At 36.7% G+C, this 16,106-nt stretch overlaps 1 protein-coding gene across 1 annotated transcript in view; it reads left to right on the forward strand.

Moving 5' to 3' along the window:
- Positions 1–15,848, forward strand: part of Cad99C (cadherin 99C) — a 318,171-nt gene extending 302,323 nt beyond the window's left edge. Inside the window, exons 33-35 of the mRNA XM_090378857.1 lie at positions 4,753–5,016; positions 8,467–8,563; positions 15,570–15,848. Coding sequence (XP_090234983.1) covers positions 4,753–5,016; positions 8,467–8,563; positions 15,570–15,803 — 595 coding nt within the window. The 3' untranslated portion in view covers positions 15,804–15,848. The remainder of the gene's footprint in view (positions 1–4,752; positions 5,017–8,466; positions 8,564–15,569) is intronic.
- The last annotated feature ends 258 nt before the right edge of the window (positions 15,849–16,106 follow it).

Below are 16,106 nucleotides of genomic sequence, written 5' to 3' on the forward strand. Positions count from 1 at the left end.
CCAGATATTGACCTGAACGTGAGTTGGTCACTCACGCAGCGGTAACACATTTCTGGATTTATTGGATGACTGTTTACTACACCACCATATTAGAGAGGCAACAAGAGAGAGTATTTCTCTTGATCTGATTATCACCTATAACTCTTCTTGCATTAAGTATCTTCGGTTAAAGGAACCACTAGATAGCAGTGGTCATAGTGTACTGATATAGGATTTATTTAAATGATAGTGGATTTATTTAAATATTTTAATTGTTGCCAAAGGTAAAGGGGAAGGGATTTTGCTGTCACGAATATGATTATAATGGTCTTAGACAGTTTTAAATTCTCAGTAGGGCCAACTGATGTTAACAAATGCAAATTCTAAATGGGAAGTCTTCAGGGAGTAATCCTTGAGGATACTAACCTTCTTGCATCAAATAAGAGATATTGTTCCAGATTCAGACTTAAATGGATGTCAAATGAATTGATGAGACGAGCAGAGAACAAAAAAATGGGATGAATATAAATTATCAGGAGACACGAAAACCTGCAGCATGTAAAAACTAGTGTGCTACCAAGGTAATTTAAGGCTAACTACGTTTTTGACTTAGAATGCAAAGAAAAGTAGCAAACAATTCTTTGTTTATTTTAACAGTAGAAGGAAAGGTGTGAACTACATTCGCCCACTAGATATGAATGACATAGCTGCTATGAATGACATAACTGTGCCTGTGCACGTTTCCGATAAAATGAATAAACATTTTTCATATAGGGAGAAGATTTAGAGTTGGGATACCAGAAGCATGCTTAATTATAACTGGCAGTTAAAGGTTTTATGAGAAAATCATGTAGCAGGAAAGTAGAAAAAATACTGTGCGAATAGTTACAATGAAGTTTTTACTCTAGACTGATGTAATCTATCCAATTATACTGAAAGGAGCAACAAGGGTGACAACGCAAATCTTCTAGCCATAATTATGGATGAGTCCTCTAGGAAATTCATGGGAATTTCCTAGAGGTCGGAGATGTGCAAATGTCTTTCCTGTTCTCCAAGGTTCGGGGGGGGGGGCAGTTGAAAGAGCGAAGTAACCAATTATAGACTACAATTATTTGATAGCTTGACCTGTATTCTAGGAAAAATAACGAAGTCACTAATTAAAGAAGTAATGCAGTTATACAGCAATCACATTGCGGATTTGTTAAGAAGAAATCTTGTTTAACCGATCTGATTAGTTACTGTGAATCAGTAACAAAGGAACTGGATTAAAAAAATAATTTCGACATCTCATACTTTTATTTCAGTGCAGCTGTTGATTCTATTCCACCTGCAAATTGTAGCAGCATAGAATCAGAGGCAAGTCATTGCTATGGTTAAAGGGACGTTTGAGTGTCAAGAGACAGAGAATGCTCATGAATGGTCCCTGCTCTTCACGGACTAATATTATTAAGAATATCTCTCTCTCTCTCTCTCTCTCTCTATTTCAAGGCTTCAGTGCAGTGCTGGGTCCTTTACTGTTTTTCAATATTTATTAACGATATTGATGATGGCATATCAAATTATTAAGCGTGATAGTGCTGTATGCTTGATGTTGACTGTAATTTCAGTCATAAACAAAACTGTAAACAAGGTGACGAACGTCATATGATTTCATCAATCGCCTTATACACGGAAAGTTTTTCATAGCGCTGATAGTTTCTTTTACATAAATATGTCGAAATAATGTACGCACTAGAGATTTCATCAGTACTTTTTTATTTACCCAATGATACTACAAAATCTTGCATATCTTCTGATTTCCTTGATATTATTTTTATAAAATGTAAATGTAAAACTTTTGCCATGCAGTTCAGGTTAGCAATCGATTTTTTATCACCGGTAACAGGAAAAATTACGACTTTCTATTCACTTTCACTGTATTGGCAGTCGCGATATCATACACAGCGCAATGAGTTTGACAGAATTCTGCGTTAAGCCTGAACATGACAAATTACAAATACCTGTTACTGTAGGATAAATAAAGAGAATTTATGTAATTATTTAGAATTTCTGATAAAAATATAATGTGAACATATATGTCGTTTTCATTATATATTTCAGAACATAGGAATTTTCCTCCTGCCAATATATATTTTATTATTGTAGAAAAATAATGATTATTTATATATCTAAACGAACTCATAGTGTTAACTGGAATGGATACAGAAGATCTTGTCTCTCGTTTTCGTGAAATAATTCTGAAGCTAAGTTGTACCTGTAAGGAAACATCTATTTAACAAATTACACCAGCAACGTTATTATCCGGCAAAAAAGTGAACTGACGAATAGTTGGAGCACTACCTTGTGGAGATTTTCAATATCTTTGCATCCGCCAATTCAAATGTAAGGATTTTTTTATTTTAACATAAAACGTGTGGCTGCGAACAGTAATTATGCACGCTCTGTTTTGACTCCACCTCTGTTTAGAGGTGGAGTCAGGGGGTGGAACCCCCCATCAGGAAGAAATAATAATAATAAATGATTCCAGTAGATAATTGTGAAAATTTCCCCACATCTTAAGCAAAAGGAAAACAATACCTTCGTAATCCTGGATTACAGACTGTACTTCCTTGTAATACACCTCCGTTGAAAAAAAAAAAAAAAAAAAAACCCTTCAACATTCTAACTTTTAAAGAAAAAGCAAAGTACTATTATAAGATAATTCTTATTTGTCTTAACTTGCTAATCGCCTCCTAGTTGGAATGTTGCCTTACTGCCAATCTTTCTGAAAAACGATTAATTATTAATTTAATCATTGATTTTGCTTTATTTTTCAGTGGCATAAGTCTTGCATAATTCCACTGGGTTTTGATCCTTTTTTCTCAGGCAATTAATCTTTACATTACTGCAGAAAGAAAGCGCTTTCATTCTTATCGGCAATCAGTACACTGCAGATTTACATTCCCCTGATATAAATTTTAATTGTTTCATATTCTAATCATTTTAATGATGCTTCCAGTATTTGCCATTTTCATATTACGTTTTAATATTGTAATGACTGTTTACAATCATTTCGTTCATATAAGGACACTATCGGTGCAATGGTTCGCTGCACCGATTATAATAAAAAATAATCCGATTAATTGATTATAATCAGTTTTTTGCACCGATATTAAGCCACGTGGTAATGCTTAAATCAGATTGAAAGTAATGTTTATCATCCAGTTAACAATTAAATATTATTAACATGAGCCTTAGAGGAAATAGAATAAGGCGGAACGAGAGATTTCACCACTTTTTCAAAGACAAAAGTATTTATAGCAACGCTATAGTTGTGCGGTCCACGGTAGCACAGTTGTTACGTGCTTGTTCGCCGAGTGGAGAAACCTGAGTTCGAATCTCGCCGAAGGCATTAAGGAAGTTTATCCTGCCTTTCTCCACTCGGTGCTGAGTTAGTCGGTCTCAGGCCGTGGACGTGAGGGTTTTCTCCGGGTACTCCGGTTTCCCCTCACAGACCCAAAACCGGCCGTAGAACACACACGAGACAGAGACCCGAAGACAAATTTCTTGAAAATTCAATACACCCGTTTTTTGGGTGTATTGGATTTTCAAGGAACCGTGCGGGAACTACCCTACGCGGGAGGGTAGCTCCATGCTTCTCTGAGATAAATATTTAAATTAGGTCCTGTTCTCTCAGCAATTGATTGTTTCGGAACCTTAATATAAAGGCGCCATCTTTTGGTAAAGTAAATTATTAAACTTCCCACAATACCTTGTTGTCATCCATTTCAACTGACGTATCTTCAGCACTTGGATGTTAACTTCGAGTCGCTTTACCTAGTGTGAAACACCGACTCGAAGTTAACACTAAGAGACTTAAGAAAGTGTATTTTCTTGCTGGTTATTGAGTTTTATACTTCGTATCGTCGTGGGTATCATTTTACAGATGGCTGATAATTGTTAAAATGTCTGGGCAAAGTGAGTATTTTGAAAATTTTACTTGAATATGGATAATGAATACTTTCCAGTATTTAATTTAAACACGTCAGAGGCTCAAGTCTGTACCTCTAAAGAGAGCCTTAGCATTCTGTTTAAAAATCCTTTAATTCGCCTTTCAAGTAATAATGGGTGGATTTCGATATCTGTTCATCTAACGCACAATAATGGTAAACAGCTTTATCTGCAAATTAGAGCATATTCATATATTGTGTTACGTGTCTAATTTCCCGCGTGCATTTATCAGAATGTCAAGTGCGCATGCAGCTTACCGCCCCCCTCACAGTTGTCTTAATGAACGAGGTAATGCTACCTGAGAAACTAGTCTGCACCAGTATTTTATGAAAAACTGAAGATTTTTATACGGATAAACGCACTTTCTTCCTAGAAAAATGAAAATGTGTTACGTGGTTAACTTTCTTCCATACATTAGCCATTCTTACTAGTATGTCAAATGTGCGTGTTATTGAACGAGGTAATGCTACGAAACTAGATTTTCATGCAGTGTGCACTTTCTATCAGTATTTTATGAAAACTGTAGTTTCTACACTTACTAAAACAAACTCTAAGCTTTCTAATGAAAGCATAACTTTTGAATACGTAGCCTGAATTAGTGTAAATTGCTGCATGTTACGTAAAGTTAATTTTTTTTCTCAGGAAATTCATTTTTAAAATAATCCCGAAAGCGCTTTCATTCTTATCAGCAATGAGTACGGTGAAGTTACATTCCATTGATATCGTACGCACCATGAAGTTCTGAAAGGAAAAAATAATGTCTGAAAATCCGTTTCTTTTCAGGACTGTTTTTGATAACAATGTCCAGGCCGGAATTTTGACCGAAGTCTCCCGAATGCTGGAAGCTGATGCTGAACGAGTTCGAGTCCCTTATGTTCCCGTCCAGCCAGCAGGCGGCAACACGTTAATTGTTCACTACAGTGGAACGCGTCCTGTGAAGAGCGAAGTTGATGTGAGTGACTTAGGGGCTGCGTTGATTGCCCTTGCGTGTATAATAATAGTCCTCGGAGTTGGAGGAATAATATACCACTGCTGCATGTGGTCCAGGTAGGTGGACACACGTTATGATAATGCTTTTTCACATTGTAAAACAGAAGAGCGTTTTGTATAAAAAGCTTGGTGAGGTGGTGAGTTCGAACAAGATTCCACATTCGTAATTTATAAATTGGTTGTTATTTTATCCGTTTATTTCGCGTAAAATACATTTTAAATTGAGCAATAATATAGTATAGTATCTTAAAGAACAAAATGAGCTGTATTTTTATGAATAAATCTCTATTTTGCTGAAATTAATGTAAGTTCCAAAATTGGATATCATAATTGTTATTTAGCTTAATTTCATTCTGCATCCTTAATGTAAGCGGTAATATCGTGACAGCGAAAGTTTTTATATTTAGCGATTAGTAACTTCGTTAATTAATGAATCTTTTTTTATGAAGTATTTCATGTATTAGCATATTTTGAAAAGAGAACCTTTTTAAATCGTGAAGTCGAAATCGTATTGTCTTGCTATTCCTTAGCTCAGATGAGCCTTTCAAGTAACGCCTACTATTTCCGCCATCTCGTTTTCTTCTAGGCTTTGGCTTGCCCTTATGTTACGTTGGAAAGAAGCTTGCTTAGGTTTTTTGATAAAAATATGCCTATCATGGAGGACAAACTTCCTGCACTACTTTACTGTCCTGATAATATTAGTGCATGTTCCGAAACATAGTTGACTGAGGAAATACTTCAATCGCTTCTTTTCGTATGCTTTTTTGTTAATTTGTCCACGGCAGACTACATAATAATACGCACTTATCTCTGGCCTTTACAGACTTTGTAACGCAGCACAGAGTATATTACGCGGGGAGGGGGCTTGGGGGTGTAACCCCGGTGCTGCAAGACGTGTAACGCTATGTTCACGTAAAGTTGGTATTTTACGAATTATTAGAGAGAAGGATGCACCTGACGAATGATTTTCTCTCCAAGTTGTCTAATCGCAATATTCTTGTATTGTAACTTGAGTATGAGAATTTTTTGTAACAAAATTATTTGTCATTGGTTTAATTTGCCTTCCCCATCTGCATATTCTGGAAACAGTTCTGTTTTGCCTCATCTTTTATTGTATGTGAGATATTTGTAATTGTTCCGAGTTTTGTTGAAAATAGACGGGTTCTTGTTAGTAAGTTTTTTTTTAACTCTTAAAAATTTAATTGGGATTTAGCTGTTACTTTGATACAATTCCTTGGCATTGTCTCGATAACTTCTCATTTACCGAAGCAGCTGATTGGTTGTCACATTTAATATAGGTAATACGATGTCGAAGTATGCAAATGCTGTTTGTACTTTTCAATATGAAACAGAATATGTTCAGAATATTTAAAAAGGTCCTTTCTACTATTCAGTTTATTTTCTATAGCGTGTTCTAGATTTTTGAAGGAAACAAAATTAGATATTGAGAAATTCATTCAGTGTCAGGCTGAACGGAAAGATTTTATTTTTTTTAGTAATTCTGCGGGTTTGGGTTTCAGGGGATTCCAGTGTTTGAATCGAGCATATCCAGCGTTTTCATAATAGATCTTTTTGGAATTCAACAGTTATTTCAACTTGTTAGACCCGTGTCACTCAATAGGTTTTTGCCTTATCACAGATTGGACGCATGAAAGAACAGCCTCGTGTCAATAAGGGCCCGAGACAGATGTTTCGACGGCAAGTTATGATTATATTTACAATTTCTGCCTAAAACTGCCTCTTATTTTATTGATTCTCTGGCTAATTTATATTGGAAAATTAGTCATTCTTGTCTCAAAACTGAGTGGTATTTCTGATTATAAGCCAATTTCTGTTTGTACCCCCTTTTTTTTTTTCAAATTAAATTGAATATTGTGTATGGCACGAGTAGACGGTCTATAGTTACCTATTGGCAACAGAATGTATTCTACAGTACAGTATATGGAATTCAAGTCTGATTTTCATGTAGTTTCTTTCTACATAACTTCAGTGATTCGCTTGGAACTTCCCCTTCCCTTAGGGATTCTAAAGATTTGTTGGTATTCTTTTATCCATGTAAGCAAATTGTTATTGAAATGATTTTTGTATTTTTCTCACACTGCCTCGGACTACAACAAATCGGGATTCGGTAGGGCAGTGTTTTTTCAGCGTTATTGTTTTATATGCCTTTTTCTCTCCAACAAAGGATTAATTTCATATGCAGATGATGTAGTTCATTATGGAAGTAGTATACAACCGGCTAATGATCAGCGGAAATCTTCTCTTCAAGAAAGTATTAACGGCCTTGTATATTTGTTACTTTCTTCTTTTCTTAAATTCGAAGTACAGTATAGCTCTTTAATTTGTTACTCTCACTTACTTTGGCGGTTTCTTTATTGGTGACCATGGCATAACTAAATGCGAAATTGTTAAAGTATTACGCTGGTACAGTGAGAATTAAATTAAATTTTTGGGTGTTGCCAAGTTGTCTGATCACAAGAGTATGCTAGAAGTATTTTGTTATGCCCGACTAATTTATCCTTCAAACAACTCTTGGATTTGAATACATGTGTGTATATGCTATTGAAATGGCTGTCTGGTTAATTGGGACTATTAGGAATGAGTGGTTTGTTAGATAATGTTGGGAAATACCATCTATCAAGGAACTGTGGGATTTTTAAAATCCGTGTTTGATCTTCCTGTCGGACTTGATTCCATGAATTCTTGGACCATTATACAATGAAAGATTGAGTTATATCGTGTTTTATCCTGAATTTTTTTTGGTTGTTTAACTTCTCTCTCCTCTCCCTACCTTTCCTATAATATTGTGCCGGGCCGAAACTAGCATTTTTATTTTAGTTTGGCAATAAAGTGATTATATAGTTTAAACTAGGCCACCTTGGCCTTAAATCTTTCTTAAAGAATAGAATTGGGTCATACTTTTTGCCTATTAATGTTTTAAGGCCAAATGCTTTTTGTCTTTTCATTGATAAAGAATAAAGTCAGAGTAGTTCTCTTACTAGAACATTCCGCGGTTAAGTACATCGTTGGGTTCAGTGTAATACAGTAATATTTTCTGAGTCATAAGAGGCAACCAGAGATATCACTTGGAGCCGTAAATATGGGGGGGGGGGATAGATAGCAGATGAGGACAAATACTGGGTACTTCGAAGTGAGTGTTTAAAGATTTGTGATACTAATTATTGTACATTGTAAAGGGACAGAAATAAATGGCGAATGCTCCGGCAATTGCAAACGTGTGTGTGTTTTGTCAGTTTCATGGTTAGTTTAGAGCATGGAAACACCCCCGCACTAAAGAAATACACACTCATAGTGAAATTGCCGGCTCGTTCTCTATTTACTTCTGACTGGATTTTACCATTTTTATTTCTTAAGTGTGATTGGGATTGAAAATATTCTGAAAGTATATAGTTGAATTAAGGAGACTGGTGTGATGCCACAATGACAATAATAATATATTCGTAGTAAATTCGCATAGTGTTAACATTTCTTTTTTTTAATCTACAGGTATGTGGCATATAGGGAACGCATTAAACGGCTGTACGTAGCCCCAAGATACGAACCAGTTTTTGTAGAACCAAGTCTAAAGGAATACGAAACACAGGTGCGTATTGTATAATGATTAACCTCATATGAAAATGCATTTGGTGGAAACTCTTCATAAATATAAGTTAATTATTTGTAGAAGAATAAGAAAAATTTACCTCAATATGATACGTAGAACACTTCTTAATGACACTCCAACAAATAAACGAATATAAGACTAACGCAAAATGATTACAATAATAAAATTAAGAAATTTTATTCCTAATTAGTTCATTAGGAAGCGTTCTACGTATCATATTGAGGTCAATTTCTCTTATTCTTCTACAAATATTGAAATACAACGTAGACCATATTGAGCATCGTAGTTCTGTTTTATACTAATAAGTTAATTATAGAATATTTAAAATACAGTGGAGTTTATACTTAGGGTTTGCTGAAGCGTGTTCAGTCTTTTTACTGGTACTTTTTCATGGTATGCACTTATCATTTAAATTAAAGAATGATATGGTTCTAGCGTGCATTTGGGGCTAATTTTCAATAAGCTGGTGTACTAAGTGCGATACCCTTCAGACGTGTTAGCAAATAGTAATTCTTGATTTATAACAAAAAGAGCAAAACTCAATTACTTCTATGCTTTCACCGATATTGCCCGAAATCCGGTACTTCAGCTACAGTATATGGATAGGCTATGCTTATATATTTAAAATTTCATGAATCGATTCACTGGGATCTCAATTATCACACTTGCACGGATGGATTCATTTTTAAGTAAGTTCCCTTACATTAAGATAAGGTAAATGTGTTACGAAGTGCTGCTATGGCTTAACTAACCGAATACATCGGGTTAGAAAAGTGGACATCGCAAATTTTCCGAAGTTCGTTAATAACCTGTTGCACTCACGTTTATTTCACGTTATCTTGTGGAAAGTAAGGATGAAGTTTTATGACTAATGATTTCAGTTAACTATTCAAAAAATGAAGGTGAAATAGGTCTGAGATCGCCCCCCTTGATCTAGCAAGGAATTCTGTAGTTTTAAAATTTGCCGGTATTAAAACGCCAGGTGGGAGACCTTTTTTATTCATTAATAAGAGCCTGGTTCATGTTCGCATTCAAAATGAATGAAACACTCCACTACTCCAAATCTCTCTTTTAAAGAGAGGTTTGGAGTGGTGGTGGTGGTTTTCTATTATAAATAAACTTTGAGTAGACGTTGTCGACTTGCAGGGTTATTTTGCAGGATGTTATTCTGCTTTGGTGATACTGCGTACTTGCTAAAGTATTCAGATGACCCTCCATGAATATTGTGTAATGCGCCAAATGTTTTCAGTGCGCATATTGTGGGAATTCACCCTGGTACCTTTCGATTTTGATATTGGCACCCTCACCACCAAGGTCCACTTTTCTATACTTATAGAGATTTAAGGGTATTATATTTCCTTTAATCAGTTTCAAGGATTATATATATTCAGATGCCTTTCTCTAAGCAGGCGAAGTGTATGTATCTTGTAGTAAATCGACGCAGAATAACAATCAAACAATTTATTACAGCATATTAAGTGTACTAGTAAACTTCACTACTCATAATTCTGGCATACACAATCAACATTGGTTTTACTTGGAACTCACTGTATTACCATAGTTACAATTATATTCCACAGAGATATATTTATACAGTACACAAATTCTTCTCCCTTTCTTAAACTCGCAAGCTAGCTTCTCACTGTTATCATTTTTCCCCTTCTTACCGAACACAGTATTGATCCACAAATGATATTTCAATTGATACACACCGATGAGCCAAAACATTATGACCACCTACCTAATATGATGCTGATCCTCCACGTGCAGCCAAAACAGCTCGTACCCGGCGAGGCATGGACGCTACAAGATTTCTGAATGCGTCTTGTGATATATGGTACCAACACGTAACCAGCAGATCCTTTACCTCCTGTAAGGTACGAACTGTTTTCGCTGCACGTGGAGGACCAACGTCATATTAGGTGGGTGGTCATAATGTTTTGGTTCATCGGTGTATATCACTTGTGAATCAACATCTTATACTGAGCTCCGTTAATTAGTGTTGCTCTTGCTGTTCCAACACAAACCACAGATGCTGGATGGGATTGATGTCTGGAGAATTTGGAGGCCAGGGCAATCAATATTTGTAAATCTTCCTCATGTTCTGCAAACCAGTCACGAACAATCCGGGCGTTGTGGCATGGCGCATTATTTTGCTGAAAAAGGGCAAGACCGTTGCCATAAAAGGGTGTACCTGGTCAGCAATGATGTTTAGGTGGGTGGTAGATGTCGGAGTGCCTGGCACATGGATGACTGGACCCAGCATAACATCGACACCGGCTTGTTTTCGTCCCACAGCGCATCCAGGCGCCATCACTTCCCCAGGTAAACGACGCACACCGACTCGCTGGTCATAATGTTTTGGCTCATCGGTTTTATGTTATATTCAGCACATAAATCTTCAACTACTATTACATTACAGAGTAATTAACGTTCTTAACAATATTATCGAGAAATACTACTAGCACAAACATCTCCTTTCACATGTATAATTTTCAGAGTTACTCCTATTACCTTATCTTTATTTCAATACACTGAGACTCTTTATATACCTTTGTTCTTCCACAGAATAGAGACACTCATAACATGTTATTCATCGTCTACATTAACGTTCTATATAATATCGGTGTAGATACACCATTTTGAACTACATGAGTAGCGTAGAAGGCATCGTTTTAATTGTATCTCATATTGTGGTCATCTTCAGAGATACAATTAAAACTATGCCTTCTACGCTACTCATGTAGTTCAAAATGGTGCATCTACACCGATATTATATTGCTAATTACCAAAACGCATAAGAATTATGCCTTGTGCATTTCGTCTTCAAATTAACGTTCGTACATATCCAATGCATCTCTAAGCAATTTCCCTAATATGAGACACAGCTGTTTCCTCCATCCTTCACACACTAGTAGTTATATTGACTGTTTTCTCCCTATCCTTACCCCATCTCTATGGTTGTGTTAACTTTCGCTTTTATTAAATCTGTTACATTACAATTCACTTTCCATCGTGCTAACAGTCCTTTCCTATCTTAACTTATACAAAGCATAATTAAACAATGCACTTGCTTCTTCTGCATGAAGGTCTCCAGCTTCCTTCTTGTGGCATCCCTCGCCTTCCCTTTCAATACTTGGGCTACGACAGTCCCGTAATGGCTGTCTGCCTCTTTCACACTACTCGAATTAGACTACTTTTTGGGCGAAACTCCTTCCTTGCACTATAGGAAACAGCCACAACGGAAACTCAGTTGCCTTTCATCACTTCAACTCTTCACCATTTTTCTTTGTACCCTCCCTTACATTTTGACACGACTCTCTTTTCTTCTTTCGCACCGTCCGCCCCTTTTTCCATTTCGCGACAATTCTGAATGGGTATACCTTTTTGTTTAAGTGGTATTTTTCCGCATGGTTTCGCCCGTCTCCCACAGAAAGTTTTCTGGTTTCATTTAATTTTTAAATATAGCCACCTGCTACGACTTTAAGTTTCTGTCTGCTATTTTCGTCTCGAATATCTCCTAAATCTCTACAAGACATTCTATGCATTGCGAAGATTAGCCCTATCACGCACTTTCACTACTTATAGCAATCCAATTATTAGATCGGCACTGGGTCTCTCCCTCTTTTTTATTACATACGGATTCTGCCCTTGCGCCCCGTTTCTAGTTGCGAGGCCTTAACTGTAATTCCATACTGCCTTTCCATCGAGATCTCACAATTAGTTATGTCCATATCAAAGAACAGTTTTTCTTTCCAATTAAAAATTCTCACTCCTCTATAATTTTAAGATCTAGATCTTAAAACATTAGTTCAGATATTTGTATCACTATAAATTGCGTGGGTACGCTCATGCAGCAGCACATTAGAAACCAGTATGGGTTGGTGACCTTTGTGCGCAACGAAAAATGTCTGGACGGCCTAAGAAAACTAAAGCGGAGTAGTTCGTGCCTGATGCACGCCGTCTACGGAAAACATTTCGATGGTGGACCAGCTACACTTAAGAAACGGCGCTTGCTGTTTCTGAAACGATAGTGGAAGAAGGTGCTATGGAGTCACGAATCTCGCTATGCGATTTTTAGTTATGGAAATTGCCTGGAGTGTATCGTTTCGATCACATCAACTTGGTGATTGAGGACTGGTTCGGTCTTTAATGTCTGAAACCATGATACCCATGAGCTACTTGGACAATTTCTGTAGTCTAGAATGCAGTAGCCCTGTAGAAACGGACTCTTATTGTATGCACAACAACGTCATACAAGACTGCTTTACTGGACGGTAAGGTAGAAAAGATGAAGTGGGTGGCTCAGAGACGGACCTCAAACCCATCGAATACCGGGGGAAAAATGAAGCCGGATTAGGCTAGAGCCAAAATTGTCGTAGATCTGTAGGTGGGAGTGTGGAAATAGTTATTTCCATTATTAATAACTGCATCTGTCTATCAAGATATCGAAAATGTTTTTATATTTTGTGTATAAGAATTACAAATTTTTATACATAAACATTCCTCTTACTATTATATTGAAGAAAATGGATGATCCGATGAGTGGTTACGGATTTATTATAAGACAGAGAAAGCAAGCTATGCTACTGGTCCGATTCAAAAAGGAAACAATACTGTTTGTATCGAATGCAAGCACGAAGTTTTAATTCTTCCAAGATATGCGGATTACTAGAACAATTTCGATTCGTGTTGGGAGTCGTGCAATTAAAGTAATAGTTTTACCTTGTCAGATTCTTTTGAGTTTATGAATGTGGTCCGCAATAAGGAGCGTAATAATTCTTTGTTGCTTTGAGTGATTAAAATAACCATTGCACTGTATAGCATCTTGAAGTCTTTACATTTCGTTGATTTCCCTGCTATTGCACAATTCATTTAGACACTCGAGCTTTGGCATTAAATCTATGGGTGTTGCTTTTGTACTGGCTGATTAAAGCCAACTTTAGGTTTACCTGTAACAATTCACACAAGTACTACCGTGTGATGTCTACTGTGCTACTTTATTTTAATTGTGTTAGGGGGCCTTGACTGCTGAAAAGATTCCATGGCCTTTCGGAAAACAATTTTACTCCAGACACCCGTTAATATAATAATATTGTTAGGCATTAATCATACATTCTCATCAGTCAACTCATAAATTTTCTCCTCGAGTAACATTAAACATTTCTACGCTTTACAAAAGGGGTATTCACAGTTAGTAAAACTCACTGGTACACACCAATTAAATTCCATCTCCGGAAAATGCCCCTGCAATCTCAATATTCAAACACCTCTCTTCTGAGTTACAATAGTCTATAAGGAACACTGAGTTTATACAAATACAACTCGTCTATAAAATTTCGAGCGTCGAACATAAAGAAAAACGTAACTTAGTTTATTTTTCCCTGGGTCCTAATTCTGTGCCATTCTCCTCGAAAACCCTTAATTGCGCTCCCATTTGGGAAATTTCCCTCGCTTTTAGGCCGTTGTTATTTTGTTTTTAGGAGCATTAGCAACTAAGGGGATATGCGGTGGTCACGGGCTCGAACCCCGATCTAATCAAGAAGCGTGTGCTAAGCACTGCTGCTCCTGGCTACGGAGGCGCCTGCTTTTAGGCACCCTAGTTCTAGAATCAATTATAACCGTGACAGTTTCGTCCTCATTTTACTTTTGCCTTAAACGCCCCAATGAAGTCTTCGGACCCTTTCAAGAAGCTGTACGTTTTAAAAAAAATAAAATAATAATAAAGTGCTGTCTCCATACTTGAACAAAGTATTCCAAGTGTGGTCTAACAATAGCATTATGTAGTGGAATTATGACATCTTTATCTACTAGTAAATGGTCGATAGGACACAATGGGCCTGTCTACAATGCTCCGAGAAATTTATGTCTAACCATATCGTAACTGTCAAGTTATTTTGGGGTTGTCGTTCCCCAGGTGTAAGATTTTGCTGAATTAAAGCATAGCTGCCACTTTTCTGACCATCCCCGAAGTCGGCTTAGCGTTGATCATTAATACTCTACCGAATTTAGATATTACGCTCTATATCTCTTCATCGATGCTATTTAAGAAAATCTAAACCAAGTGTGGTCCCAATCTGAAGAATAATCATTTATCACACCCCTCTACCTCCCGCTATCTATCAAGGGTTTTTCCCGAGGTTCCACTCGTGTGGAATTGAATCAAATGCTTTGCTCAAATCTAAATAAACAATGTAAAAATAGCTAACCAGATTTGTTAAACATGATTTTCCCACTAGAACCGCCTGTAGGTTCGCAAGGTTTGTTTTTCATTAAGTACATATTTTTCAACTTCAAAGCAGGGATCGACCTAACTTTTTCTGTAAAGGGCCAGATAGTAAATATTTTAGGCTTTGCTGACCAAGAGGATATTATGTAGGTACTTATATATTTTAGAATACGTTCTGCTAATGGGAAAATATTTCGTATATTCACACAGATAGGTAGCGCGAAAGGAGCCATAGACAATGCGTGGCTGTGTTCCAATAAAAGTTTTTTTTTTATTCGTGTACACTGAAATATGTTTATGTATCATTTAAAAACGAATATTTGGGCTTTCCTGAAATTTAAACTGTTTTCTTATAAGAAAACATCATCCTCTAATTTTTTAGAAAGAGTCGATGGCATAGATTCTGCTGCAATCTGAGTGTACAAATTATTTTTACAAAACATTCGCAATTCTAAGACTACCTACTAACAGCATTGATTGGGTTGGCTTTCGAATACGAATGGTACCTTCATTGAGTGAGTATTTGTGGTATTGATTAAAGAACCAAAAGTTCTTCCTATATGGTATGGTCAAATATCGTTGATAAGATGTTTAATTACTGGAACAAACTTCCATCTGTCGTTGTGGAAGTTGATAGCTTAAATTCAAGGAGGAACTGGACATTCTTTTAGAGAGAATGGCTATGTGAATTTTTTTTTATGCTGATGCTTTCTTGGATCACATGCCCCTGTTACTACTCATTTAATTTTTGTTTAGGTTCTACAAATGAGCGTCCCTCTAGATGAAGAAATTAGCATTCCTGATCCCCACATGCATCTAGCCCTCAGAGGAATGGAAACCGTTTCCTATATTACTAAGGACAAAGGCGACGGGTCGGCATCGGCCTTTGGTGGAAGGAGATCCGCTTCTGATTCTAGTCCCTACAGAAACGATTCTTCAGAAGAGGGTCAGAGTTTATCTGGAAAATACAATAGCACGTGCAGCAAGTGAACTCTCATCCAGCACAACGATTCTTGGGGATCAGAATATGATGGTGCCAGCCCGAAATCCACTCTACGATGAATTTCAGTAAGTGCGTAATCTTATAAAAATTTAGACATGTGCCGCCTTATCAAAGTTTGCAATGAAATGGTATTTTTCAGTCCATAACGTAGGAAGAGCACGCATCGAGAATAATACATTTCAGCCAAGACTGAGTTAACACTGACGGCATTTACAACGTAATGCACACCATGTTCGGGGGGGGGGGGTGAAGGGGCAGTTACATTTCCTTTTTTTTTTTTTGCAGTACTT

The sequence above is a fragment of the Mastigoproctus giganteus genome, chromosome 8 (genome assembly GCF_048544385.1).
Source record: "Mastigoproctus giganteus isolate SK-2022 chromosome 8, ASM4854438v1, whole genome shotgun sequence".
In the NCBI taxonomy this organism is placed as follows: Eukaryota; Metazoa; Arthropoda; class Arachnida; order Uropygi; family Thelyphonidae; genus Mastigoproctus; species Mastigoproctus giganteus.